Source organism: Synchiropus splendidus, chromosome 15, assembly GCF_027744825.2.
Source record: "Synchiropus splendidus isolate RoL2022-P1 chromosome 15, RoL_Sspl_1.0, whole genome shotgun sequence".
Taxonomy (NCBI): domain Eukaryota; kingdom Metazoa; phylum Chordata; class Actinopteri; order Syngnathiformes; family Callionymidae; genus Synchiropus; species Synchiropus splendidus.
In genome coordinates, this window is record NC_071348.1 from 1,338,028 (window position 1) to 1,364,086 (window position 26,059).

Sequence of the window (26,059 nt, forward strand, 5' to 3'; positions counted from 1 at the left end):
CAAGCAGGTAGAGGGACGAGGGCCAGCGAGACAGACACACACACACACAGACGGAGAAACGGTGTGAGAGCCCAGACAACTTTTCCACGATTGTCAGCGCTTGGTTAGTTGGCTAGTCAGCTGTCTGGCCAAGTGACTTCACAGGCTGCGAGGAAGGTGCACTGGGATTCATCACAGTTAATAGCAAAGACAGCAGGAAATGTCAAAGCTTTGTTTGGAGCACTGTCAACACTTCCATGTGGAAACTTTCAAAAGGTATTCAAAGCCATACATGAAGGATTAGAGAGCGATGGACGTCAGAATACACTTCAGCCTGGTGTCTGGCCACATCAGAGCATCAAGCCCTCAGCACTGTCTTACATGACACACACACATGAACAATCACACGCCTAGACCTCAACAGTGTCTTTGACATGGTCCACTGAAAGTGACAAACACCTCATCTTAGTTCTGCAACCCTTCTTCCCCCACTGCATCCCAGCCAAACATCTGACAACGTTCTACTCTTGCTCATGACATCTTCATCTCTGACTCCAGAGTACTGACTCATGGATGTGACACTGCTGTCCTGTGAAGCTTCGTTCTTACTGCTACTCTCAATTGCTCCCACTTGTTCTCCCTGTCAGCACCCTCCTCTTCGCCTCCTATCATCTCTGTCCATTAGTCTGGTGAATGACAGCAAATACTGACTCTCACTTCACTTTCCTCCCACCACACCTCTCCCATACTCAGACTAGAAAGCACTATGTCATCTGCAAACATCATCATCATCATCATCGAAAGGAGGCTGTCAGTCTGTCCACCATCACCGAACCCAGGTAGGTCTGATCCCTGAGATAATCCCACTCTCAGTTTAAAACACACAAAGCCCACCACCGTCCCACTGTCCTCGTACCTGACCTGCAACTGGCGTTCTCACACATAAGTAAACTTCCTCTGTGCTATACAAATACAACTGCCTCCGTAACGCTCCAGGAGACACTGTAACTGTGCTTTCTTTTCTTCCTTGAGAATACAGTGAGGACAGATTCCCAGGATCGTGAGGCTAATAGGTTGCAGTGCCTGTTGCCAAACCACCATTACACGTCATAAAAACTTGGAGCCAATCTGCAGGGAACGTGTCCCGGACTCCTGGCTCCTGGCAGGCTCACACAACTACTGCAGCCTCTGTTCATCGCTCAATCCCCGACCACAAACCCGGCACAGACAGAATCCCCTGGACCATCTCCTGGATGCTGATCTGAAAACCTCACATCATAACAGCGCTGCTGATTGAGACATCCTTGTAAATGATCAAAAAAACAACTGTTGACTTGGTAGCGCTGTGCTATAAACTTCAGCCCATGGTGGTCGCGGATTGAACAGAACCGCAGTCTGTCACAGCAGTTTACTGTTTAATAGCAGGATGAGGCTGACCTGTTTTGCCCCAAGCAAGAGTTGAGGCCGACAAATTTCCTGTGCATTTATACTGTAATAACAGCAGCGAAATCACTTCCTCGTGATCACATTCGCTCCCTGCTGCCAGAAATCTGCCGCTCTGAGGTTAGCGTATGTGTGAGAAAAAAAACGTGCTGGGAGGTTTTTCCATTCCAAGAAAGAAGAGGACAACTTGAGGAAGACACAGTGTGAGGCTTCTCTTACCTTGGCTTCAGCTGGCATCGGGGAGGACGACTTGGATGACGTGTATTGGTCGTGTGAAGAAGAGATGAAGCCAGAGTCGTGGGAGGAGATGCTGGAGAGGCGCGCCGGAGCCTGCTGGGGGAGCGTGGAGCTGCGGTACCGATGGCGGGGTTGATGGTGGTGGAAGAGGTGGTGTGAAGAAGAGGAGGAAGAAGAGGAGGAAGGAGAATGAGAGTGAGAGCCACTGGATCCCCTGGAGTCACTACTGTTAACGCTGTTCAGACTACTGCAAAAGGGGAAGGAGTGAAGGATGAGCGAGTGACCAGAGGATTGGGAAGCAGTGACGGCAGGGCGGGACAGAATTTGGTAAAGAATGAGTAAAAACAGAAGTAACAGCACAGGTGAAATGGCAGAGGGTTGGGGTAGTGTGGAGGAGACAGGGTGGGAAACCATTAACACAGCACACCAAGATGCAGCAGGCGGTGACTGAGGCTGATTCAGTCAAAAAGCCAACAAACACAGGAGCCGCAAAATAGTACCGACAACAGTACAGGGCAGGAAAATCACAGGATTTTACGCCTTTGACAGCAAACCACGACCACATGAAGCAGCAAAACAACTTGTGGGCTGATAGCACTTTACATTTCATTCTACTATAGTGATGAGACATTAAAACGACATACAACACAATAATTCAATTGTGACCTCCATCTTTAGAACCATATCTGAACATGAACTTAACACATCATGAACATTTACCATTTCATTCCCTAACAGTATTAAATTCTTCAACTACATATTCATTACTTTACTTTGGTAACTACTTAATTACACTTCTTCACATTGTATTAAATTAAATCTTTAGTATATTGGAGTCACAATGAGCTGCCCTCCAAAGACGGGATGAACGAGCGCCGAGCAGAAAATATATGCTATGACCCTCACTCGCCACTGGGTGGCAGAATGATATTAGAATAGCAGACACATAAGGGCAACTTATCAAGGTTCTGTTTTTCTCCGGAAGGTAAACACTTCACAAACTTTGCGAGCTCTGGAGTTGGACCAACCTGCACATGCTTGACTTCCTGGATATATTGGCACTTGGGGAGGAAGGAGGGGTTTGATAGGACCAACTGTAGTCTGAACCCTTGAGGTCCAGTATGACCTGGAAGACCAAGAATTTAATGAAGTGGTTCTAAACCTCCTCAACAATGCCAGTGAGTCATTTCCTTACTTGTTCGCTGGCTGGAGGAAGTTTGTGAGGGTCAGAGGTCAGGGCTTTGAGGTCATCAGAGATGGCCTGAAGATGGGTGACCTCTCCTAACATGGAAACCTCTGCATCCTGAAACAATTATTTCAGTTAGAATAGCCAAGGCAGGCTGGAGGAGCTCACAGTCCTGCGAGGTTTACTGACCACGACGGGCCGCAGCATGGTGACGAAGCAGCAGAATCTCTGCCTCTCTTCGATCAGAACCTTCCTCAGGGCTTGCTTTTCAGTCTCCTCCAGAAGAATGTATTTGTCGCTGACATCCTGCATGGCACTGTTCAGCTGAGGTTGGATATCACCACGACCTAGAAGACAAAAGATAATTCATTATGGAGGCTTGGACCGCCACAGACAGATCTAGGGTGCTTCCTGAAGTTCCTGTCGTGGAACCCACTCAGGATAGATAGCTTGGCATGGTAGATGAATTCAAAGTACTCATATGAGTTTTTAGACAAGTTGCCTGATGTGAAAAAACTTTAGCCATCACCTAAAAACTCTGGGTGATGACATGACAGGGTGCAAAGGATCAGGATATTTAGCCGACCATCTGCTTCTTCATCTGGTGTACTGCTTTATGCATATATATATCCACAAGTCACTGACAATCTGAAGGTTATTGTAGGATGAAACTTAGTGTGTGTGTGTGTGAAGATAAGAGATAACACCCTGAAGCAAAGTGCAGGAAGGAAGACTGGCGACTGCCCAAGAGCGTGCGCCCCAGAGGCATCATCAAACCACTCTCTTCATTTACACACAAGAAACAATACGGACACACACTCCTGACTCTGGTACACCAAGGTTAAACCCTGACTGAGGCACTTTGTGGTTTCACTGTCTGCTTGTGTGTCGGCGGGAAGACAATGAACTGGCGTCTTCAGTGGCCGACTGCAGAGAGGCACAATGTCATGCAAATCAGCAGCAGCGAGTAACAGATCCAGTTTCAAAGCAAATGTAAAGGAAGGGCATGTATCAGGAGGTCACTGAAGCACCCTGATGTAGGAGCATCAGGAGAGTGAGAAAGACACAAAGGCACGATGAAGACGACACACCCGCCTGACACAACACACCCCATTTGCGTGGGCTGGGGTAGGGCAGAGTACAGTATGCGTCCGCTCTCACAGAACTCTGTGGCTGTGACAAAATAAGAAAAACCAAGCTTCCACATACATGGAATTATTTACCAATGTGGGTTCAGTTTTCAATGGTCTGAGGAATGTCATTCAAGCTCAGTGACAGTTCTGTAGCAAGCATGATGGACGAGACGTGTCACAGTCGCCAGACTTGAATCGGCAAATTACAACATGTGTTTTCAATCGCTTGTGGATACAGATGTCGTTTATAAGCATGGAAGTCTATATAATTATCTTTTATATTTGGCTTTCATGCAGAAGATGGCTGGGATCTACTCACAGTACTTGTGACTCATATTAAACTGCTTCCTTCAACTTCGGTGCCCACCCGTCCACAATGCTTCTTTAAAAGTCCTGAAGACCTCAACAAGTTCTCAAAGCTTCCTATTGGCCAAGGCCATTCCATGCATGTGATATTAGCATATACAGTTCAATACAGCTATGCCTGTTGGCTACAATAATTCAAAGTGTGGTGTCCTTCAGCTCCAGGGCAGACACATGCTTGATTCGCTGTCGCTGACCCATCATTCAGCGACTCCTCTCACTGGTTTCTCCTAGAAACAGCATGATATTTAGGTGAAGCCACTGACCACTTCTTGTTGAGCTGCTAGTTTGCTTCGCAGAGTTGATCACATTAGCGATCGAGGAACCTTGGCTTGGACTCGGGTCATAGGTTCCTGTTTCCACACCATTAAAGAGCTCTTTTTGCACCTTCATGTCAGATTACATCTCTATATATAGTTAATATTCTTTGATTGATGAAACACCAACCAGAGATAATTCAAAACTCAGCATGTCGAAGATCCAAAGCTGTTCTCTAATCTTCTTCAAGTCAGAACACTGAAGCCAGAGCCAGACCGAAGTGTCTGGAAGAAATGAACCTCATCTAGTCCTTCCTTGGTGGAAGCCCGCTGGCAGCTTTAAGTGTAGAAATAACAGATTGCTTGCTTTTATTAATACAAATTTGTCTGCACTAAAGCAACAGTCTGACCACACTGAGCACATGAAACTCTGCGGTGCCTCCTGGACGTACAGTCAAAGCAGATAGCTTCTTCTCTCCCACCAGCTCCACTCTTGGCAGACGGCATTTGAAACGTAACCACAGCGGTTTTGGAAAGACGCTACTGTAAGTCCAGGCACTTTGTCTGGGACAGAAGGAAATTCAAATGTTTCCTTTGTTGCTTTTTTTCCTCAGTGCCCACGACTGTCTTGAATATTGCTTAACATAGTTACCGCCGCCATGTCTGCTGGTTTCCCATTCAGCTGCACAAAGCTGTAAATCATGGAGAAAATGATTTCAGGCTTACTCGCTGATACCTTAGTTTGCCCCTTCCAAGTGAATCATGACATCACCAATCATGATAATTACAGCCTTCCACTCTCTTGGAAACTAACCTTAAACGGCAAATCCTGTCAAGTGCTCTCAGCTGACTGCGTTAACAGATCACTATCGTCCCTTTTTTTTTTAAAACAAATTAGCTCGAGACAGACTTAATATCAAAGACGTAATCTGATGGCTCAAATGGGTTGGACTCATACAGACTCGGATGTTACCAAACACTTCCACTGTGGTCACACATCTCTCTCTTTCACGATAATGGGTCTAGGTCATGTAAATGCAGAATGTGCAATCAACATGAGAGTCAGGGTTCAGTGAAACGGCTGGAAAAAACAAAATGCAATCATGACAAAGAGGATCCAATGATCCTGGTGAACTCATGACAGACGACACAGACACATCCTGGCATGTAACAGGAGCCTGAGGCCAGCAGACGGGTTATTAAGAGTTGACTGCACCAACTTTGCCTTTGCTCCAAGGCCGTTCATGGATCATACACATTCCCTCGATGAGTGCATCATTTTTCACATTGGTAGGCCAAAACTTGATTGCGGCTTCCACTCTAAAACCACAGCCAAGGTTAAACTGGGGTCATTCAAACATGACAACTCTTGCACTCAGAGCACGCCTATAAAACTATAACTGAGTCATTGTTCTCCACCCATGGGACCAGTAACCGTCAATTGGAAGTGTTTGTAGGACAAACAAACTACCGCGTCATGGTGGCAACTGATGAACGTCATAATCTTTGTGTTGCTTCGAAAGGATGTGCCGTTCCAAGCGAGTGCCGATGTTACCAACTGTTGTCAACAAGACAGGACGCATGGTTCAGAGATATGAGCCTTAGATGCAGACAAACTACCATCAGACGACTTTGGTTCCCTGGTGGACAGCTGACCACAACGGCTCTAATACCGCCTTCAAAGGAAGGTGATTTGAGGTGGCAAACATGCTCAGCTCACTGGATCACAGTGTGCAAAAGAACCGGACAACAGAACAGCACAGAGCAAGGCTCCCAACAGTACTTAGTACTTAGCTGATGGAGCTCCTGGACATCTTCTAGATTTCAAGGTAGGAATTCATTATGTGTCTTTTACGTTCTGCATTACACTTCCTTGAAAAAACACCATAAATATTTTTGATTGATAAACTGATTTCAATGTATCTGCAACAGCTGAAATAGTTAAAAAGTTAATGCGTGACTCTAAACACGCTACAAGCCCACACATACACACACACTGGGGATTAGCCGTTTTAGCTTCCACATGACCGATGATGACATCAAGTTTCGTTCTGAAGTCCGAAGTCAAGGAAAACACCCTCATGTGATATGGCAGGTCAGTCTGGAAAATCTAACAATATACTAGCCATGGCAGAGTTAACAAGCTAGCTGATCCTCCACGGCACTGCGACGTCTACTATGCATGTCATACACAGCATGAGTGGTGACGATGAATCTGCATGCAAGGTGTTCGAGAGAACCACTCAGGCAAAGTTAGGGAGCTGTTTTGCACGGCCAACAGAAGGGCTTGAAAAAGGATAAGCAGAGAAGAGAAAACCTTTGTGGGAAGTGGAGAGGGGAGAAATGCAAGGAGACAGGGAGAAAAAAAGAAGATGTAAGGGATATAAATTAATGGTGGACTCAGTATGCCACAATTCCAGACAGAAGCTTTGTTCCAGGAGCAATAGCAGTTGTCTGTACACGCAAAAGTTCAAAAAAAAAACCCAACTAGGATAGTGAGAATCATAATGATACAGCCTGTGATGAAGAAAAGCGGGTGGAGAGTTTCATCATCAGCTTAAAATCAATTCCAGGTTGATGCAAAACAATGAAAGAATCAAATGAAACGCAGGGAACAGCAAGAATCTGGATTTTAAAAGGTAGCACTGAAGAGCAAAAGCCACAATTTGCAATCAGCCTCTGTTGTTGAGTAGCAGTTTATGAAGCACATACAAGCAGAAATAGACTTACCTAAAATATCAGCTGCAGTGCAGCATTAGAGGAGAGGAAGAGAAGAATCTGGTGACTGTTAAGTGTGAATCGATGAGGATGCTTTAGTATGACATGTTCACTACAATACAGGACTCAAGTGCCACCTAGCAAATGACCTCCAGACCTGAACTCAGTTATTACTGCTGTGGCTCTGTGAGTCTGTGTTTGGGCCAAAAGAACAGCAGAGGAAAGCATCCCCTGCCTTCTCCCCTGGAGTTGACCAAGTAAGGCAATGTTTAGCTGCACAAGTCCCCATCACACGCAGGTTACACACTGTCAAAGTTCTTATAAATCTAAACTGGACAGGTTGACCTGTCCCTTTTTCAACCACAAGATGCGTTAACAACCCTGACATGAGCCTCAAACTTTCCAATGACAGGAGACACAAACGTCAAGTTGCAGTTCATGTTACTGAACCATGTGGTTCAGGTTTTACTGGTTTAAAAGGCCATCTTAATCCACAATACACTGCTCCCACAGTGAAGAGAAGCTCCAAATATTTTTTACTCACTATATTAATTACATAAATAAAGGAATTCAGTTATATGTTACTAAATAAATGATTTATTTACCTTTCTTTGCTTTCTTCTGGAGCTTCAATGTGTCTGACGACTTCTTCTTGATCTCCTGGCGAGCTTTCTTATATTCTAGTTTCAAGAAAGTAGATTAAGAATAAACCATGCAAGTAATTGACCATCATTAGCTCAATAACCACCCATGACTATGGAACTTTTGTTTCACCTTTAGCATGATCCTTATCCAGAGTATTGACCCCTCTTTTCCAGTCCTCCATCTGCTCTTGAAGAGGGTTGATCAGGACCTCTAAAAAGGACCTGTGGAATCCCACAACAACATTACTGGTGCGTTTAATCGTTCTGTGACCCACCAAGGGCAAAAACAAACAGGAAGAATGCATATGACTTGAGCAAATGAAGGATTAGGACACAGTATCTTTGTTAATATTTATTGAGTCTTTTCTGTGTCAATAACAAACACAAATAATATCACCAGATGGAATTCCCACAATAAAAATATCAGGAATATATTTAAATGAACAAATGAACAGATCAGGTGAACAAAGGGCATTAATGTTTACATTAAATTAAAATGTAATTTACCAATCCACAGTTTCATGGTTCAACCAGCATATTTATTCTGGATATATTATATAACAAGAAACATAGAATGGAGGGGAATGATGCATTAAATTCCTGATCAGTGCATGGACTGAACTTTAAATCTAAGGTATATTACTGTCCTCATAACATCCTATTCATGTCACACCATCATCACATCATCTATGTTTGTGTGAAGCCTGTTCATTGTTATGAGCCGGTGGGTGGAGGTCTGCTGACGTTGGTCACAGTAGGGCGCGTCAAGTCAGTGCCGTCACTTCTGCCAATCATTTACAAACTGCGCCAGTCCTCCAAGATGTTTCTGCAAGTGTTTCTAAGAGTCGATGTGTGCCGGGCAGCTGCAGGCTCAGGACATAAAACTAAAATTAGACTTCCCCTCTCGTAGACATTTCTGCTCTGTGTGTGTCAGTGGGTGGGTGGTGACCGCAGCCCCCCGGTGTGCTGCCCCTGCTATGGAGATGCGAGAGGAATCTGTGCTGAAATGCCATCCGAAATTAGAGAGCCTCTTGTCTGAGTAGTGTCTGCATGTGTGTCTCGTGGATTCATGAGCAGCCAGACAAATTGTCTCCTTCCTACACTGCAAAGACTCCAAGGCAGACGCATCTTACAACTCCAAGGGTTAAAGATAGAATGCCAATAGTTTGAGGACAGGTGAAAGTACAACTGGGCTTATCAATGCAGGATACACTTTACTGGATCAATACTGCAGAAAAGTGATAACAACACAGGCGGTTATTTTTAAAAGAGCACGTACACAACAGCTCGATAGCTGTTGAGGGATGACGATGACGCAATTGCTCGCAAAAACAGAGCTACTAAAAGAAGCAAAAATCTGATTCTGTGTGAATGTGAGGCTCGTAACAGCAATGTAGAGATGACTCTTGAATACTAGACTCCTCCTTTTGTCCTTTAAAAATAGGGTATTTGATTTCCACAGGATCAATTGTACTTACATGGAGAACTCCTTGAGCTTGGCCTCGATGCCACGGTGCCGAATGCACATCCTGGTGAGTGCTGTTCCAATGTCTCTGGTCCCTCCTGAAAACAATAAAATGAGTATTCGGTTACCTATAATTCCAAATATGCAATGAAATTTCGAGTGGACAGACCGACGAGTCAGCATTTGGTCTAGTCTGCTCTATACATTCACAGAATTCATGAATGGTGCACCATAAATCGCTCATGTTTGATATGAATCATTATAAAAAGTTGCAATGGCTAATCCAATAGGAAGAGCATCAGTTTTCATCACCAACTGTCCCCCTAAAGGGCCATGTCTGGGGCACTAAGCAGGACCCTGACATTGATTGACAGATGTATTGTGCTGCTGCTCAGTAGGACGAGCAGTTTCTCAGCAGACTGCTGGTGACATTTCATTGAAACGCTCAGAGTCTGGAAGCGTGTGTGTGTGCAGGGACACACAGAATTGATTGTGACGCTCCAGTGGGATGTGTGAATCCTACCCTACAGAGCCAGCCATTCTGCCGTCAGTAAAGGCCAGGCTGCATGCAGAGTCGCACACAGAAGCCGTCACTCATGCACACTAAAGACTGGCTGCACACGATTGTTTTTCACTCTGTATACCATAAAGGCCAACAAATGTAAATCGCCGTTAATCTAACTTGCAGCCTCAAAATGGAGGCACCAGAGTTTAACATGACAAAAATGAATTATTTTCATGGAAGGTGAAGCACCTCCCACACCCTCCTATTTGAGACTCCTTTTTCCTTCACTCAATTCATTCATACAACCCAACGTAACTGGGGTTTCCTCAAAGGGTGGGGCTTGGAACACATAAGAAGCTTGTGTGTTGCACTACACTCTAATGTCTATTCAGGACTTGTCTATCCATCCGCTCACATTTCCCTCACTGTGTTATTCTAGGAGGCGTGGCTGATGGATTCCAAAACCTAACAGCCAGGCCACGAGCCTCCAGAAAGAAGAGTGGGTGATGGCAAAAGCTTTTCATTATATAGTAATTGAACGACTCCTGCCGAAGGGGGAAGAGTTGGATTTCAGCTGATTACTCGTTTGCTACTACCACACCCTTGTGCCTGGACTCCATCCACACGCGTGGATTTGATACCAGCCGTATAAACTGCAGTGCGTGCGCCAGCATTTGTCATCTTTGATGTTGAAAGAGGAAACTCACTCAGCCATTGTCTACAATTTGCCCCGTCTCATCAGGGCTGGAGCCAATCCAAGCCAGAATTATTGGACACAAAAAGACATTCGCACTAATGGAAAAACTCCATTCACACGGAAACCAACAAACACAGCAGGAAGCCTGGTCGCCCCCAAAAGGAAAAATCATTAACTTCTCATCATGAGCGTCTTTTTGGGGTCATCTGCCCAGTGTGTATCAGGAGCCCTGTTTGTTTATTCACTTCAGTACAAACCAACAAAGAAATTGTTTGCACAGTTTGGTGGCGTGATGAGCAGGGTGCCACTGTTTATTTATGACAGAAATTATGGATGTAAAACGACCGCTTTCACAGAGCTGTGCAGCTGCTCTATCAAATCAATCACGCACTTGGTAAATAAGAAAGAATGAGAGCAACAGTGAGAGGACAGCACTCAGTCTGACTTTCCATGTTCATTGAAATGGAAAGTTACCAATGAAAAGTAGAAATACACAACACGAGCACAATGCTAAAAAAAAATCCCAACAGACACTTGTGCTTAACTTTAGACCCTGACAATGAAGGAATGCCACAGATTGCATTAAATAGTACAAGTATCAGGCAGCAGTCTCACAGCAACAAGGTCCCAGGTTCATAACTAGCTTCAGAGAACCTGAGTGGATGACACTAAATTCACTATAAGTATGCAAGGTTGTTTGGATATGCCAGTCTGTTGATACACAGAGTATATGAAGGAAGTGATGACAAGGGAGCAGGCTTGGAGCAACAGGTGCTACAGCAAGAGTGAAGCGTTACAGAACTTCGAGGTCACTGCCATTATGTATGTTTAGAGACTCAGGAATCGGAGTCAGAAGAGTCAGAGATGAAGATACTGGGTTGCCATTCGGAGTAAGGGGGACATGAGCAAGTTTGGAGACTGTGGGCACTGGACAAAGATTGTTGAAGACAAAGATATCAAGACAACATGTGAAATAGCATAATAAAAACCCAAAACTTAGTCATCAACTTCACTGGACTTGACCAATCCAAAACTTTTCATACACTAGCAGAGCGTGGGTCTCAGGCAGATCTGCCGACGACACATTGTTGCTTTAAGGATAAAGTGTCTGCAAACCTACGATACATCACCTACTCTGTCTAGCACCAAGTGACCCCAGGACAGAAATAGCTGCAACAAGAGCTCCCCCCCCCAAACACACACACACACACACAAATACACTCTTTCACCCGGAGTGAGATCCAATTGCCTGAACAGACAGACACTGTGTGTGTGTGTGTGTGTGTAGCGGCTGAGGTGGCTGTCAGTGGAAATAGCAGCGGTGTGACATGGCCCTTCGGAGCCTTGTAATTATACCTGCACTTAACCTGTTGTAAACACACACACACAATCACACACACACACACACACACACACAGTCACACAGTCTTTGTTTAATCCACGCACTCAAACAATCTTAAAGTGACTATTTATTGTCCAATAGTTATTCCTTTTTGATGCCATCTTTAATGCCAACAGGAGCTACATTAAAGTTTCCTGTGGGAGCCAAACCTGCGTGTCTGAAGGGACATCCGCGAAACAAGTGACAGCTATTAGTCCGGTGTGTAAGTGTGTGTGTGTGTGTGCCGGTGAGAAAGGAGCAGAGGTAGCATGACCACTTGAAGAGGGGTTGCCAAGTCTGTCCCTGTCCTCATCAACTTTCCCAGGGTGATCCTTGGAATGTCACACTCTGCTGACACAGTCAGTGTGTGTGGCTGTGTGTGTTAATGCAGTTTGCCAGAAAACCATAAAACAAGAAGAGGCTGTTCTTGCATGCTCATGTATATCACACCGCTGGGCCTGTTGCAGGAGCAACCCTCCCCACAGGAAGAGAAGTCACACTCTGTGCTGCCACAGAATCTGTTACAAATCTGTTAAAATTACATACACTTGAGTTTATCTGCATCAATGACGGAAAATTCTAACGGAACATTCTAACAGTCTTGAATGTCTCATAGTTGAGTGTCCAAATGTCACTTATTTAAACAAAAGCAATTCACACTTCTCAAGCTGAGCTAGCAGTCCACCAGTTGACAGGTGTCTGCACTGAACCACTGTGTCATCATGCAGGACCTCAACCCAAAACAACTCATCCTGAGGAGCTATCTGATGTCCTGTCCTCCGTCCACATTCACACTTTCTTGCAAGTAACAGCTGGACAGGGTCACGTGGACCAGACTCGACCGTGACTAGAAAGGCATTCAGAGAGTGCAAACCTCCACCAAACAGCACCAGTACCAATCTATTAAAAATACTTTAAACAATTCCTGCATCAGTGATCTGAATCATTTGTTCCTTTTCCCATTGCACATAATTCCAAATTTATCATAACTTTATCTTCAGCATACAGACAAACCAACGCTGTGGGAAAAAAAACACCTCCTTCTGGGAGGTAAAAAGTAAGGATTGACTCTCAGACTCAATATGCTCCTCCTCAGAACCACAATGATGTAGACACAGAACACCCTAACTGTGGCCAAATGAAGCTGACCTGCACGCAAATCTGTCTTGATAGTGAGGAACATGAGAAGAATGATGGTGGAAAAGTGATTTCAAGTCTCTCCGGTCAGCGTTATACTTGTAGATCAGACGATAAGTCCAATTCTGTGTATGGGCACCAGATGGTTCCTGTTAACTACAGACCAGTGGTTACACTGATAAGAGACTCAAGACCACAGCTGGATACACACACATGCACGTACACCCAGGCCAGCTGGACAGTCAGAGGGAGATGTGTTCACAGGCTAATTAGAGAGCTGGACTGAGCTCTAATGCCAAATCTTTAAATGATGCATAACACTCAAGTGGCAAAAAGACATTTTAATACGTCCCCTATTGCTAACATTTGCCACACTTTAATCCTAATTATCTTCTATAGCTCTCCCCTGCAGCCATTTGAATAGTGTCAGACATTTACATTCATATTTTTTGGGACACACACGCCTCGCTTTGTCATTGCTGAAATCTTTCTCGCTCATTTATGACTGTGTTTTGGAGCAAGTATGGATCATGTCTGCGAACAGTTGGCTTCCCCAGATGGAGCCACCCACTGAGCACAGATACCGACTAGCATTTCATTCACTGATTTATTCGTCTCTACTGTCAGTCTGGCAGCTAACTGTACGCCTTTGGTAACGCATCTCAATAAGAGTAAATGTGTGGCTCACGTTCTTGAGGTCAGTGAGAGGATGCATGATCAATCACCATTTCTTTTTATAGTCTGCTCTATCAGTTTTCAGAGCTCCTTGGAAACTGAGATTTGTTCGTCAATAGCTGCTGAAAGAACCCCCACCCCTTCCCCCACCCTCACCTCTCTGACCGAATCCAAGTCACGCCCTACATAGAGATATACAGCTGTCAGTCTAACCTCACCAGAAGCCAACACTTGGAGGTGTGGGGGTGAGGATGCAAGCAAACTGGTCTGCCAAAGTGTGACGCACAAAAGCTGTCCTACTGCATCTCCCAACAGTTGTCACACAGTCAGTAGAGAACGATGGGGGATGGGAGAGTTGAAAGTATCGGAATGGTAGTTGTAAAAGGGCTTATATTGACATCAACCACAGAATGATATGATTGACAGCTGATGTTGCTGGACTTCTCTCTAGCATTTTCTCATCCCTCCTGTTTTCTCGCCTTGATCCACCCTGACCATTTGCTCAATCCCCTTTCTCTTCAACACAAGTCCTTTCTTTTTCTTCCTCCCTTCAAATCACTTCACCTCTTAAGCTCTTAACCCCGTTACCTTTCTGAATTCCTGCACCCCTTCTGGTCCTCTCACTGTGAGCGGGTAGAGGACCACAGGTACAGATGTCAGGCCTGGTCTGCCAATAAAGTTTGGGTTAATTCAAACATGGCAAGAACGTTTACAGATACTTTTGGAAGAAAAGCTGACATCAAACTCAAAATACAAAAGTCCAATAGGTGAGTAGACACACAAGCCTTGAAGTGTTAGTGCCCTGAATCTCATCTTCTGTCAGTTTAAATGACAAAACCTCCGGCTGCTATGCGAGTGCACACACGACACAATAGCTTGGATTAATCATTTGTTTTGACATTTAAGTACCAGACATACTACCTGTAACACAAACGTATCTGGAACGAGACCAAAAAAGGACGTGAGTTTGGCACACCTTAGACACGTCATGTCTGTCAAAGCAAAATGACTCAACTCGCTCCTGCGGCCTTACTCACAATCCCAATCTAATGAATCAACAGACGTGTCAACAGAGCTGGATTCACCTTGTTGCTTCTCCTCAAGCATGTGGCTTCACATCTATAGAAGTCCAACAATGCATACAAAGAGCTGTTTATCAAAATCCAGTCCATGCAGATCAATTGTTTGTTTGGGTAAGCCCTGAGGGCTTGACATAGTCTGCAATGAACACAAGTGCAGTAGGGTGACAGTGGTCGTAGAGATTTCGATGGTCAGATGAAAAACAACGGGTGAAGTTTACAGAACATTACATGCAACGAATACATAATGATTGTTTTTCTGGCATATTTTATGTTGTTTTTCTGATACACAAATGAAAACTCTTTATTTTCTGACCACATCACAAGTAAACAAGTAATGTTTGACATTCATACAGACAGTCTGCTGACCTCAATTTAACTGTCACGGCAGGCAGTTTCAAAACAAACTTCACTGCTGCGTGGAATGATAGTCCGCTGACTGTTCTGTTCTTGAACTTGAGTTTCACTTATACAAATGTTAATGCCTTAATTACACAGTAGTTTCAATGACATATATACATGAGGGGGAGCGAATGTGGAGGATACCATGTCTGCCTGGATACATGGAGTGAAGTGACATGCTGGCACACAGGACTCTGACAGAAGCTGTGCCAGATGAGTACAGTAACCAATGAACTCTGCTTCCTCAGCTGGAAAACAGTTTCTAGGCAGAATTCAGATGTTGGTTAATGTTAATTGGCTTTCAACACCCCATCAGCACCGTGGCTGAGCTGCACACACACTGTAGATCGCACAGTAAATGTAGGTCAGAGAGGAACTTCACTCCCCTCCTCTCCCTATCATAACACAGTCAATAACGATACATCTTTTAGATGTTGCTCTCTCGGGATTCGGTCAGCACTGGAGAAAAAGGATAAGCTCAGCCGCTATCAGTCACTTGTTTTTTTGGCTGCCTCATCTCTGATGTGTGATCGTGTCAACCAGCAGTAAATCCAGCTGGTGAGCAATTGGCCAGTTCAACAGGCGGTCAAAGTCGGGACCAAAATAAGAGCTGAGAATGTCTCATGGGAAAGTACACAGGTTTAGGTCACTCATGCAAATGACGAGTTCATCGAAATAGACACCAGCAGTACTGTTGGACAAGGAACCGCTGGACAGAAACCAAAACCTTCATGTAAACACAGCCTCTTCTATCCAGGCAAGAACCTGATCATTACTTATTTAGCTACATCATATTAGCTCCATAACTTTGCATTGAAAATGAACTCATTAGCAATGACAAAAGGAATTTCTTTGGGGCTACACTTGTTCTAATACAATTATGAACTTAGTTGACGCAAACAAATTAAAACTGAGCGGAGTTTTACAGTTCACCAGATGTGATTGTTTTAAATGGATACTCTGCTTTTGACTGACATTGTTTTCTTTGAGGGTCCACAGTCCAGTATTTGAGGTGCACTAAATTGATATTACATTTAATATTAATCTCTTGCAGGCCGCAAAAAATGACTTCGCTAACTGGAACTGGTCCCCAGTCCTTAAGTTTGACATGTGCCATAAGGAAAAGAAGCAGAAGATAATGAATGAACCAGTGTCATCTCCTCCTCCTTACAATTGAACTCTACACACATTAGCTCCCTTGATGTGTCTCAGGATTTGTGTCACACTCGAGGCGTCCTAAACTTGTACTATGATATGGTCAGCATCGTGTGTTGCAACAGCAGTCAGGTTAAACGACTATGCATGGTTGAATCATTAACAGACTGAAACAGGGGTCAATATTTCAATGACGGTTCAAGCAAACACAAAGTAAACCACAGGCTGAGTCATGAAGCATGACTCACATTCGAAGGCAGCATACAGTCTGTCAGGCTTGCTTGACTTTACGATCCAGTGTGGTTTTCATTTCCTTAGATTTCCGAACACAAGCATTTTTTATTTGAGCCATCAAACATACCAAAATGAAATGATATAAATTGGATTATTGAGTAAAAGCATCATGGCTTTAGATCAACAAAAAAAAAAAAGATATTTTGTCACACTCGGCATTGCAACTGAATCAAGAAAACTGGCTGTTAATATTCATGATCTGGCGTTGAGTCAGTTTGTCACAACATAAATAATGTTATCCTTATTACACATGATGTGCATCTAAGATACAAAAACAGCAACATAATGCAAAGTTGAGGACCAAAACTAAGAGGATAAAGAGGTAAAAACCTCACAACACAACCACATTCATATCAATGACAGTAAATAAAGACAAAAATTCAAGATCACAGCATTTGCACTACATTACTGAAGTTCGACCATTTGAAGCCACCAGACCAAGATGCAGAGTCATGGGAATCCTTCATTTTAAGAGATTTGGTCTGATGCTCACGTTCTGAAAACTCCATCGATGGTCAACCATGATAACAAAAATAACCCAGATGGCTGTTTATTTGCTGACAGTCACATCTGTCCTATATTTTGATTTCATTTCAGCATGTTTGGACATTAAGCATCTAGGCTATTTAGATTTCCGGATTACGTGTCAGCGTCACAGTTGTTTTTGATTCTTCAGTTTCCAATGCAGATGTCGGGTTAGCCGGACTCTCCCTGGGACTTCAGAGTTGCCTCATCATCTGTTTAACTTGTTTTGTGTTGAGGCATAGAAGACACAGAAGGTAATTAGAAGCAGATAAATGAGCACGTCAGTTTGACTCTAATACAACAATTCCCCCTCTGCAGTAATGACCACCAGATTACACCCACCATGTGTGTCCAAGCCCTAGCACGCGGTGCGCGTTCTAGTGCATGTGTAAGAACTCCTTATGCTGTGCGAGACCAAGTGAGGCCACATTATCCACCTCAGCGTCAGTCTACATCCATCCACCCACACACACACGCTGGAAGTGCTCGCACAAACACTGCATTCATTCAGAGTGTTTTATGAAGTGTCTATGGGGCGATGGGGAACTGCAACAGAGAAAACTCAGCATCCGATGGAGTGAACCAAAACCACCATTTAACAATAATGGCATTATCAGACTAGCTCAACACTCTGGTCACATTTGTGAGGCGCTTGTTATGGATCTTGTGAATGGAGGAGCTACTTTCTGAGCTTCACTCTGGAGGACATGTTTTATTAACATATCCTCTCACACCAGATGGCTCATCTGTCCCGCCACACAGCAAGTCGCTGATGGCACCCCGTCGCACTCAACCGCACAGACAATGTCAAGCTGCATCTTTTAAATACATCTTCCCAGAGTCCTGATAATCTGTTGCAGCACTTTGTCCTTCAAGAAGGGTTACCTGAGGGTAGAGGTACTGATGATAATCAAAACATTAGCTTGGTGTTGGAACGTCTGTTATCCCATCAGACAGCAGCCACCAGCGGATTTGGGAACAGGGAATATATGTTCTCCACATTTATTGCAGCTGCTACATCTGCAGTGAATTTACACATCTCTGTGTTCCGATGCATGTTATGCATGGAATATTTCAGGGCTCGGTGGTGTCTGTTTTCCATTTTTATTTGATATCAATCTAATTTATTTTACTTTTCAACTTATTTTCCTGTGCGAATTTGTGTGCAGTTCTCAGGTGCCAAAAACGTTTAGGGAGAGACAAGGAAAAGTGTTTTTATTTTGAATTATCAGTTTATCAAACTCCTCTGGTTGAGAAATAAACAGCCCTGATCAAAACAAGACAAATTAAATGAAGCAATGCTGTTTCCTGTCTGAGTCATGTGAGACAAACCAGTTACAGCAATAGATTGCGTCGGTATGAGTCAGAACATTCTCATCTCGATATTGTGCAAGGCCTCTGGTAAGAAAAAGCCGACGTCGTAACAAAGCAAAAACAAGGACAACACAAGTCTGATAAGGCCTGCCCGCGTGATGCCCTGCTCAACTCCAATCTTAAAACACCGCAGTCACAAGTGCCCTTCCAGCTGTAATGTGATTTGAATTTGCGTGTCAGCTCCTCTTGATCCAAGGCTGGCTCACTGGTTGAACCAGGTTCATGTTTAAACAAAAACACAGAGCAAACAGTGTCAACACCCACCAACCCTGGTGGACACTCACATGCACTGAGATTCTCTAGTGGCCACAACACACACTGTGTTCAGCATGTTCTCCACCATTACGTTTGGCACTTGTACTTTCCCAATTCAAACAGATTGTGCTGGCAGACGTGGCACTGCTCTCACCAAGGTTATTCCAGCTGACCCCTTCCCAGCTGCCTCTTCGATTTGGTATGCAACCTCACTTACTCTGCTCTTTTACCACCACAAATCAATGAAAATGTGTCGCAAGGATGGCGTCCGAAAGCTACCCAGATATTCCAAGCCTTGAAATGGGTTTCACACTTGAATTAGTAATACACACAGCGGGTCTGGAGGAGTGTGGACCTGACCCGTTCACTGGTTTAATTAGAGGTTCCAGTGATTGGTAGGTTTCCCAGGGTAAGGTCAGGGCAAACAGACGAGAACACTGGGTGTGTTAAAAGTCCATCCACAAAGAGGGATTCTGGGCATTTGGTCTAAAGGTCCACTGCCACGCCGGTGTTAAACTGGGGTGGGACACGAACAGAGCACCTTCAGTGAGGCCACTGACACAGCAGTCTAGTTCAGCCACTGAGGCAGCTCTGTATCAGAGTTCAAGCCATGAGCTGTAGGGCCAAGAGCATGAAGGTCTCCAAATAGTACAGCACAGTGTTCACAGAAAATACAGACAGTATTATATTCTGCGCAGTGGAAGTACGTGGATTTATGGCATGCATCATCGGCCACAGAGTGGCCACAAATGAAAACTGTGTTGAATCCCATAAAGACGTGCGGAGCTCGAAAACTGACGGTTGCGTCCAAAGAATTGAGGCCGCAGAGCTGGGATTAGACACACGCAGGCCTCATCGAGGAGCAACACGGCTACATACAAATATTCACAAGAACAAACGTGCAGCATGTTGTTCCCTACTTGTGCACACATGCACCCACAAACATGACAGTGGACTTAATCACTCCACTTACTTTCCCATGCTTGTCTTTCTAAGCCAAACTGAATTTGTTTGCAAAATTTGAGGAGTTTACTTTAATAGCGGTTTGATTTACATAAAGCTAAACAAACACTGGGTTTAAAATTCTTTGCTCTGAAAAGGGCAATTTAAGTTGAGTCAGGCTGTAGAATAACAGGGGGATAATAAAGACTTTTGGAACTGTAAGGTTTAATGTCTCTACAAAGGTTGCAGAAGCCTGATGGTTTAGAGGTCAAGACTTCAGCATTTAAAAATGAGAAAAGAATGGGACTAGAAAGCAGTGATGCAACTCCCAGGCAGAGGGAAAAGTTCGAGGATAAAGTGAGGGAGGAGAAATGAGTGACAGAGCAGGATGGTGAGCGGTAATCTGAAGGTACACATGGGGCTAAGCGGAACTAACCTATTCCATAAGGAGGGGCTTCTGTGCAGTTATGGGGCGACGATTGGTGAACAGAGGTCTAAAAGTAATAAAGTGTTTGTATGAAACAGTTCTAAAAGCAAACAATATGTGAAATTTCAGGAGACCTTTAATAAATGTTTGAACGGTGGGAACATGACTGTTAAGATGGGAACCACAAAACGAACTCAAGAAAGGCAATATCTACTATATGTATTTGTTATCCCCCAGTCTTACCAATGATGTCTCATAAAAGCAGACCAAAGGAAGGAGAACCACTAAACGGAGTGAATGAGTGATTGAAACATTAAACTAATTACAGGCTTTGGAAGTGTATCAGAAGAAAAGTGTATTTTTTAAATGCTTAAACAGGCTTCCACATGCCGACTCTGCGGCAGGTGTCTCTTTCTTCCTCACAGACTCAAACATGCCCAAGCACACTTGAATGCAAAACTGTCAGCATGACCACTGGGATTATCTCGCAGTACTCGGGATACTCAATCCTGACAGCTGTCCAACAACATGTCGCAATAAATATTACGCAAGGGCTTGTTTGGGGAAATTGGAGGCCCTTCTGAGTGTTTGAGCATGCAACAAGTCAGACGACCTGTCGTTGTTAGAATATCATATTTAAACATGTAATTAGGAGACACATGAGTCTTGCAAGGCAGTCAATGTGAGAAGTCGGTTCTGAGACCAGCTGGCATGGAGATTTGATGAGAAAATGTTTGGATCAATGGAGTGTTTTACGTGTGCAAAGGAGAGACAGTGAATGAATGAGGTCATGATGAAGGAGGACATGACAGTGTGACTAGAGAGGATAATCAAGTTTGGTTAAGGTGGAGGAGAGTGACTTGCTGTGGCAACTCTGATGGTAGAAGCCAACAGTCAGTGTGTGCTATTCACACAAGGGTGGCATATAATCGTCTTCACACCAAACAAGACATGCATTCATGAGTTTGAGCATTTGATCTCAGTCGCGGCCTCATAACTGGAAACTCTGTGAGCCTTTGTTTGCAGTTGATCAGATCATTCCTCATGTTTCTGATCTCTCGACACCCTTTATCAGCCAGGGTTTTCAAATTTAGCATTCAACTGCCAGCATCGTTGGGTGTTTTCTCCACTCTCACTCTTAAATGGACCTCCTTGTGAATACAGATAAAGCAAGTTAAAGTATTTGCTGGTAAAGGAAACACATTTATTAGTTTCACAAACAGGATGTTTCCAATTAAGGTATAATAAAGAAGCTACAAGTTAAACACAACAGTTCAGCCCCATTAGACGCTACAGAGTTTCCCACCCAATTACACTGAACGCAAAGAAAAAAGTCATGTTGTCCTCAACCTTTCCAAAGGAAACTACGTCATGAAGAATACTTGACCTGAAGGCAACACTTGTCCTAAATTAGCATCGCCATCTGGAAGGTAATATGGTCAGTATAAAAATTATACAAAGATCATTTGCAGGTATAAAAGGCAAATGCAGCCATTCATGTATTTAAAACTTTAGTTTAGTGGCCGTTTGATGCAAGTCATTTCTCAACATAGTTTGCGGGTTGGTTTGCTTCCACACCATAAAATTAGAAACAGATTTCTGAGTAAGTCAGGCCCAAACATAAATGACATTCAATCATTTTCATGTAGCAGACGCTTTTATCCAAAGCGGCCTTCATTAAGCTCATTAAATCATGGTGGTCCAAACTTAAAAACATTAAAATAGGCTAGTATAAAATGAGCCAATGGCATGAGACTCATTTCCACCCTCAAAATTAACTTGTTCATATTTTAATTGACATGTTTTAAAGCTAGGTTCAGGTAAAGGTCTCCGGTAAACACACATCCACTTCTAAACCAGTGGTCTGCAAAATACAAAAACAGTGAGGCTCAAAAAACTTTAAAGAATAAAATGCACCAGTTTTTATTTATCAGCACACTTAGTCAGCTTCAGTTCATATCAGTGACGTAAATAGACCCCTGTCTCACTTTCATTTGATGATGCTCACCAGCTATAAATAATAAGAGCCTGAGTGCTGACTCAAAAAACCCCAGAGTGGCAATTTGTTTCACTACCTGTCGTTAATAGAACAGGTTTTCTCATTTGAATGCCATCATGACTCCTAATTTATTTACTGTTGTACTACATCTGTGCTTCTTGTTTGGGAACTCAACATTATCTTCATCTCCACCACAGGAGATTACAGGAAGGTGTGTGGCACAAGGAAGACACAACATCATCTGCAGACACCATTTTTGTCTGGCATTACCATGGCAATAGCAGTGGGCGGCCAGTTTGGGCTTGTGATGACTCAACAAAAGGAGAAAATGAAGCAAATAAGCATTGATTTCTTTCTCTGTGAAGCCATGCATCCTGTTTTTTTTCTTCAGAAAACCTCACAAGCAGGGCAGTCTACAGGTACATAATGTGACCTTGCTATGGAAAACCAAACAGGTGCTCATTTACATCAAGGCTACAGTAGCAAACTCACTCTTCTACCTCTCTGTGACATAACTCCTTTCATACACTACATACATTTGAGCTGTGATGTCATGCAAAAGGTGCTTTGTGGCTGAACAATATAGTAAGCTGACACTGAACCTTCACTCCCGCCGAGGGTACCTCAGAGAACCACCAAGTGTAGACACACGAGTCCTCCTAAATGACATGACTGAAACAATAAGAAGATTCACACCCAAAACCCCACAAATAGGAAACCTTAACAAAGTGACTTTGACCTATTTAGATGTAGATATAGTGTTCGTATTGTCCTTTACTGTCTCGCAGGAAGGATGTCATGAGTTCAGGTCATCCTTCACAAACACTGACATGCATGTTTCCATACACTTCACCCTACATTTTCACCTGACTTTTAACGTTAACTTTGCTCTTCTTCTGTGCAGTACTTAGTTGTGAAATGTGAACAGGATAAACCAGGCAACTGCTTAAACAGAGTAATGATAATGAAGTAGCCAGGTTATTAAAAGTAATTATCCTCCTGCAACCCAATTGTGTACACACAGAACTGAGCGTACCTGAGCACTACACTGGAGGCGGGGCTATGGGCTACAGAAATAAAAATGGAGATATGCGATCCTGCTCACTGGTCTAACAATACGAGGCCAAAGAATGGGTGGCATGATTGATGAAACAGAACACAAAGGATGATGTAATACATTTCAACACCTCAATATGACTGGAATGGAAAAGAGGACGAAGGGGGAAAGAAAGAATGGCACCCCGGTGTCGTCCATGATCTCTCACAGGCATTGTTCCCCCTGTCTCCTTCTCTCTTCTGTGTGAGAAGTGATGGATGGAAGTGGCTACGCTCCTAATAATAGTTTAGACGTAGCTGGCGAAGACACAGCTTACACATGTGCACTTTCTGTCCAATTGTCCAGATGTAGCAAGATGTAGATTATGTGTGTGGGGGTTGGGAGGGAAGGAAGAGGTTCGAAAACAAACTTCGTAAAGGGGGGCTTCAAACAGCACACTGATAAATTTACTACCTACACGGTAAAGTAAACAACCTCTCTGTGCTCAGAGCGGAGACTTGACTGGACTTGCTGAAAAGACAAGAAGGTGTCCAGACACACAGGCAAGTGATAACGATCAACTGTGGGGCTGCAGCTAGTAAACCACAGCAGCTGACGGATAGTTGAGTGTTGGTTAAGGAAGAAGAAACGTCTTCACTATCATCCTTTTATTCTTATAAACAATGCGAGGTTTGAGGATTCAGTGCTACATGGAGAAGCCGAAACAGACTCCTACCACGTGAGTTGGTCGCCAGGTCGGCCACTTTCTGAAAGGCATCCAAGAAGGCGGCCACTGCAACTACTGTCGCCCTGCAAGACAACAAGGAGAGGTTACTTGAAAGAAAAAGAGGTCAAATTAGGTTCAGATTAAATCTTTCACTTAAGAGCTCTCCAGAGTCAAGGTCACAAATAAAAGCTGTTTAAAGTGTAAATGCAGCGCATCAAACCAAAAGTTAGGGCTGAAATCTGCCCTGCTGGGTGAGGAATGGCAGCGTGATTCCTCGGGGACGGCTGGAATCTGTTAGGCTGCGCACTGCAGCTTTGAGTCAAGTTTACCTCCATGACGGATCAATGACACCATCAGCATGGGACCCGCCCTGTCCAGCTCCAAGGAGCAAAGCATTTTCATACAAATACAAACAGGCTTCACCATATCAGAAAGTGAGATGTTCCTATACAGAGTGGAGAAGAGGTCTAAAAGCTTCTTTGGGCATCTCCATCCCACTGGCAGACTGGTTAACCTGCAGACACCAGCAGGTCTCTTGTGATTAGGATCACAGGTATAGAGATGAAAAGGCTCTTTGTAAGCACGATTAGGTGTGCATGTGCACTTAGGGGATATCTGATCTCCTCGACACAGACGACACTGCATTAGTCACGCACGCGAGATGAAGAACCGCACAACTGTCCAGAAACTTTCCAAAGCACATTAAGCTACAAAGGTCTGTTTGTTTAAAGCCTGCAAAACCTCATTTGTAAACACTGGGTCGCTTCCACAGCTGGCAGAGCACCTTCATAGCACAACCTGGGATTTTCCATAAAAACTCAAGACAGCTTTCACAACTAATGCCTCTCACCGACTCAAGAAGAAACTTGTGTTGCTGCAGGTCTATCACTGAGGAATCCTTGAATTGATGTGCCAAAGGGAACTGCAGTGGGACAAGACTAAACCATATCATTTTTTAAATAATTCCAAACAATCACTCTCTGAAGAATGATGCATGGGTATCTGAGACGGCAGATGATGGTTTAAGCCTCCATGCCACATACGTGGACATGGATGGTCTCATTTCTGGAGCACCCCAGACCATCTGGTCTTGCAATGCACAGGGGACACTTTCAAAATCATAATGACACAATAACCTTACGAGAGTGTATTCTACAGTTAAGTATCGCTGGTGGTTTGCAAGTCATTCTGAAGCGATTTCCACCATCAGTCAGTGCAAGACTTAAGATTAGGACAGAAACCCTTCTTCTGACAACCAATGTAAGACGTTTAACATCTAGCATGACAGTGTTTCCATAAAGTTGAGGTGAAGATACATAACTTCAGAAAAAACAAGATTTCAGTTCGGCATATTTAGTGCTCGGGACTCACTGGATGTTCCGTGAACCCTAATCTTGAATCTCGTCTCAACATTTTTCTTTTCTGGCATGAAGGGCATCCGAAGAACTCATCTCCACCCCAGACGTGGGTGATATCAATGGCTAACGACAAAACACAGATCTCCTCTGATTGCCTCATGAGAAACGATGCGACAAGGCAGAGCAGAAGATTTTAGGGTGTGTCCTTCAGATGTAAAAAGAAACATACATACAAGCACAAGATTCCTTTCTATTTAAAGCCGACTGCAGGCTCATGAGCAACCTCTTTCCCATATGCAGCTCTCGCAGTCGTTGCCTCGCACACATGGGTTTTAACTGTGCACTTGTGAGTCGCGTTCAGTCAAGTTTTACCTAATAATTCAAAACAGGTTTGTGTGGTTTTTCTTTTTAGTCCCACAGGCTCCTGAGCACTACAAGCTGCAGCCATCTGCACTGTCTATTCCAGGAACCTTTAAAACTGTCTCTGTTTAAATACTTGAATCATCAAACAAAAATCAGACCACAGCAACAATTGACACTTTATATTTCTACTATTCAACGCATTCCTATGTTGAAATATCTTTGCTCAGTCGCTGCTGGATCGCTGTCTTGGGACCAGATCCACCCTGCTAAGAGTGTCCAACTTTTGACATACTTCGGGGAAAA

General features: G+C 43.8%; 1 protein-coding gene across 5 annotated transcripts in view; it reads right to left on the minus strand.

Annotated features, from left to right (window-relative positions):
- The window catches only part of LOC128771624 (protein MTSS 1-like), a 35,772-nt gene that overhangs the window by 4,537 nt on the left and 5,176 nt on the right, over nucleotides 1-26,059 (minus strand). For 4 of the 5 annotated variants that reach the window (XM_053887125.1, XM_053887126.1, XM_053887128.1 and 1 more), the window contains exons 3-10: nucleotides 24,045-24,118; nucleotides 9,439-9,523; nucleotides 8,091-8,182; nucleotides 7,922-7,996; nucleotides 3,035-3,192; nucleotides 2,855-2,962; nucleotides 2,688-2,785; nucleotides 1,642-1,906 (exon numbers count right to left, since the gene is read on the minus strand). In XM_053887125.1, coding sequence (XP_053743100.1) covers nucleotides 1,642-1,906; nucleotides 2,688-2,785; nucleotides 2,855-2,962; nucleotides 3,035-3,192; nucleotides 7,922-7,996; nucleotides 8,091-8,182; nucleotides 9,439-9,523; nucleotides 24,045-24,118 — 955 coding nt within the window. The remainder of the gene's footprint in view (nucleotides 1-1,641; nucleotides 1,907-2,687; nucleotides 2,786-2,854; nucleotides 2,963-3,034; nucleotides 3,193-7,921; nucleotides 7,997-8,090; nucleotides 8,183-9,438; nucleotides 9,524-24,044; nucleotides 24,119-26,059) is intronic. The other variant, XM_053887127.1, reaches the window with a different exon arrangement.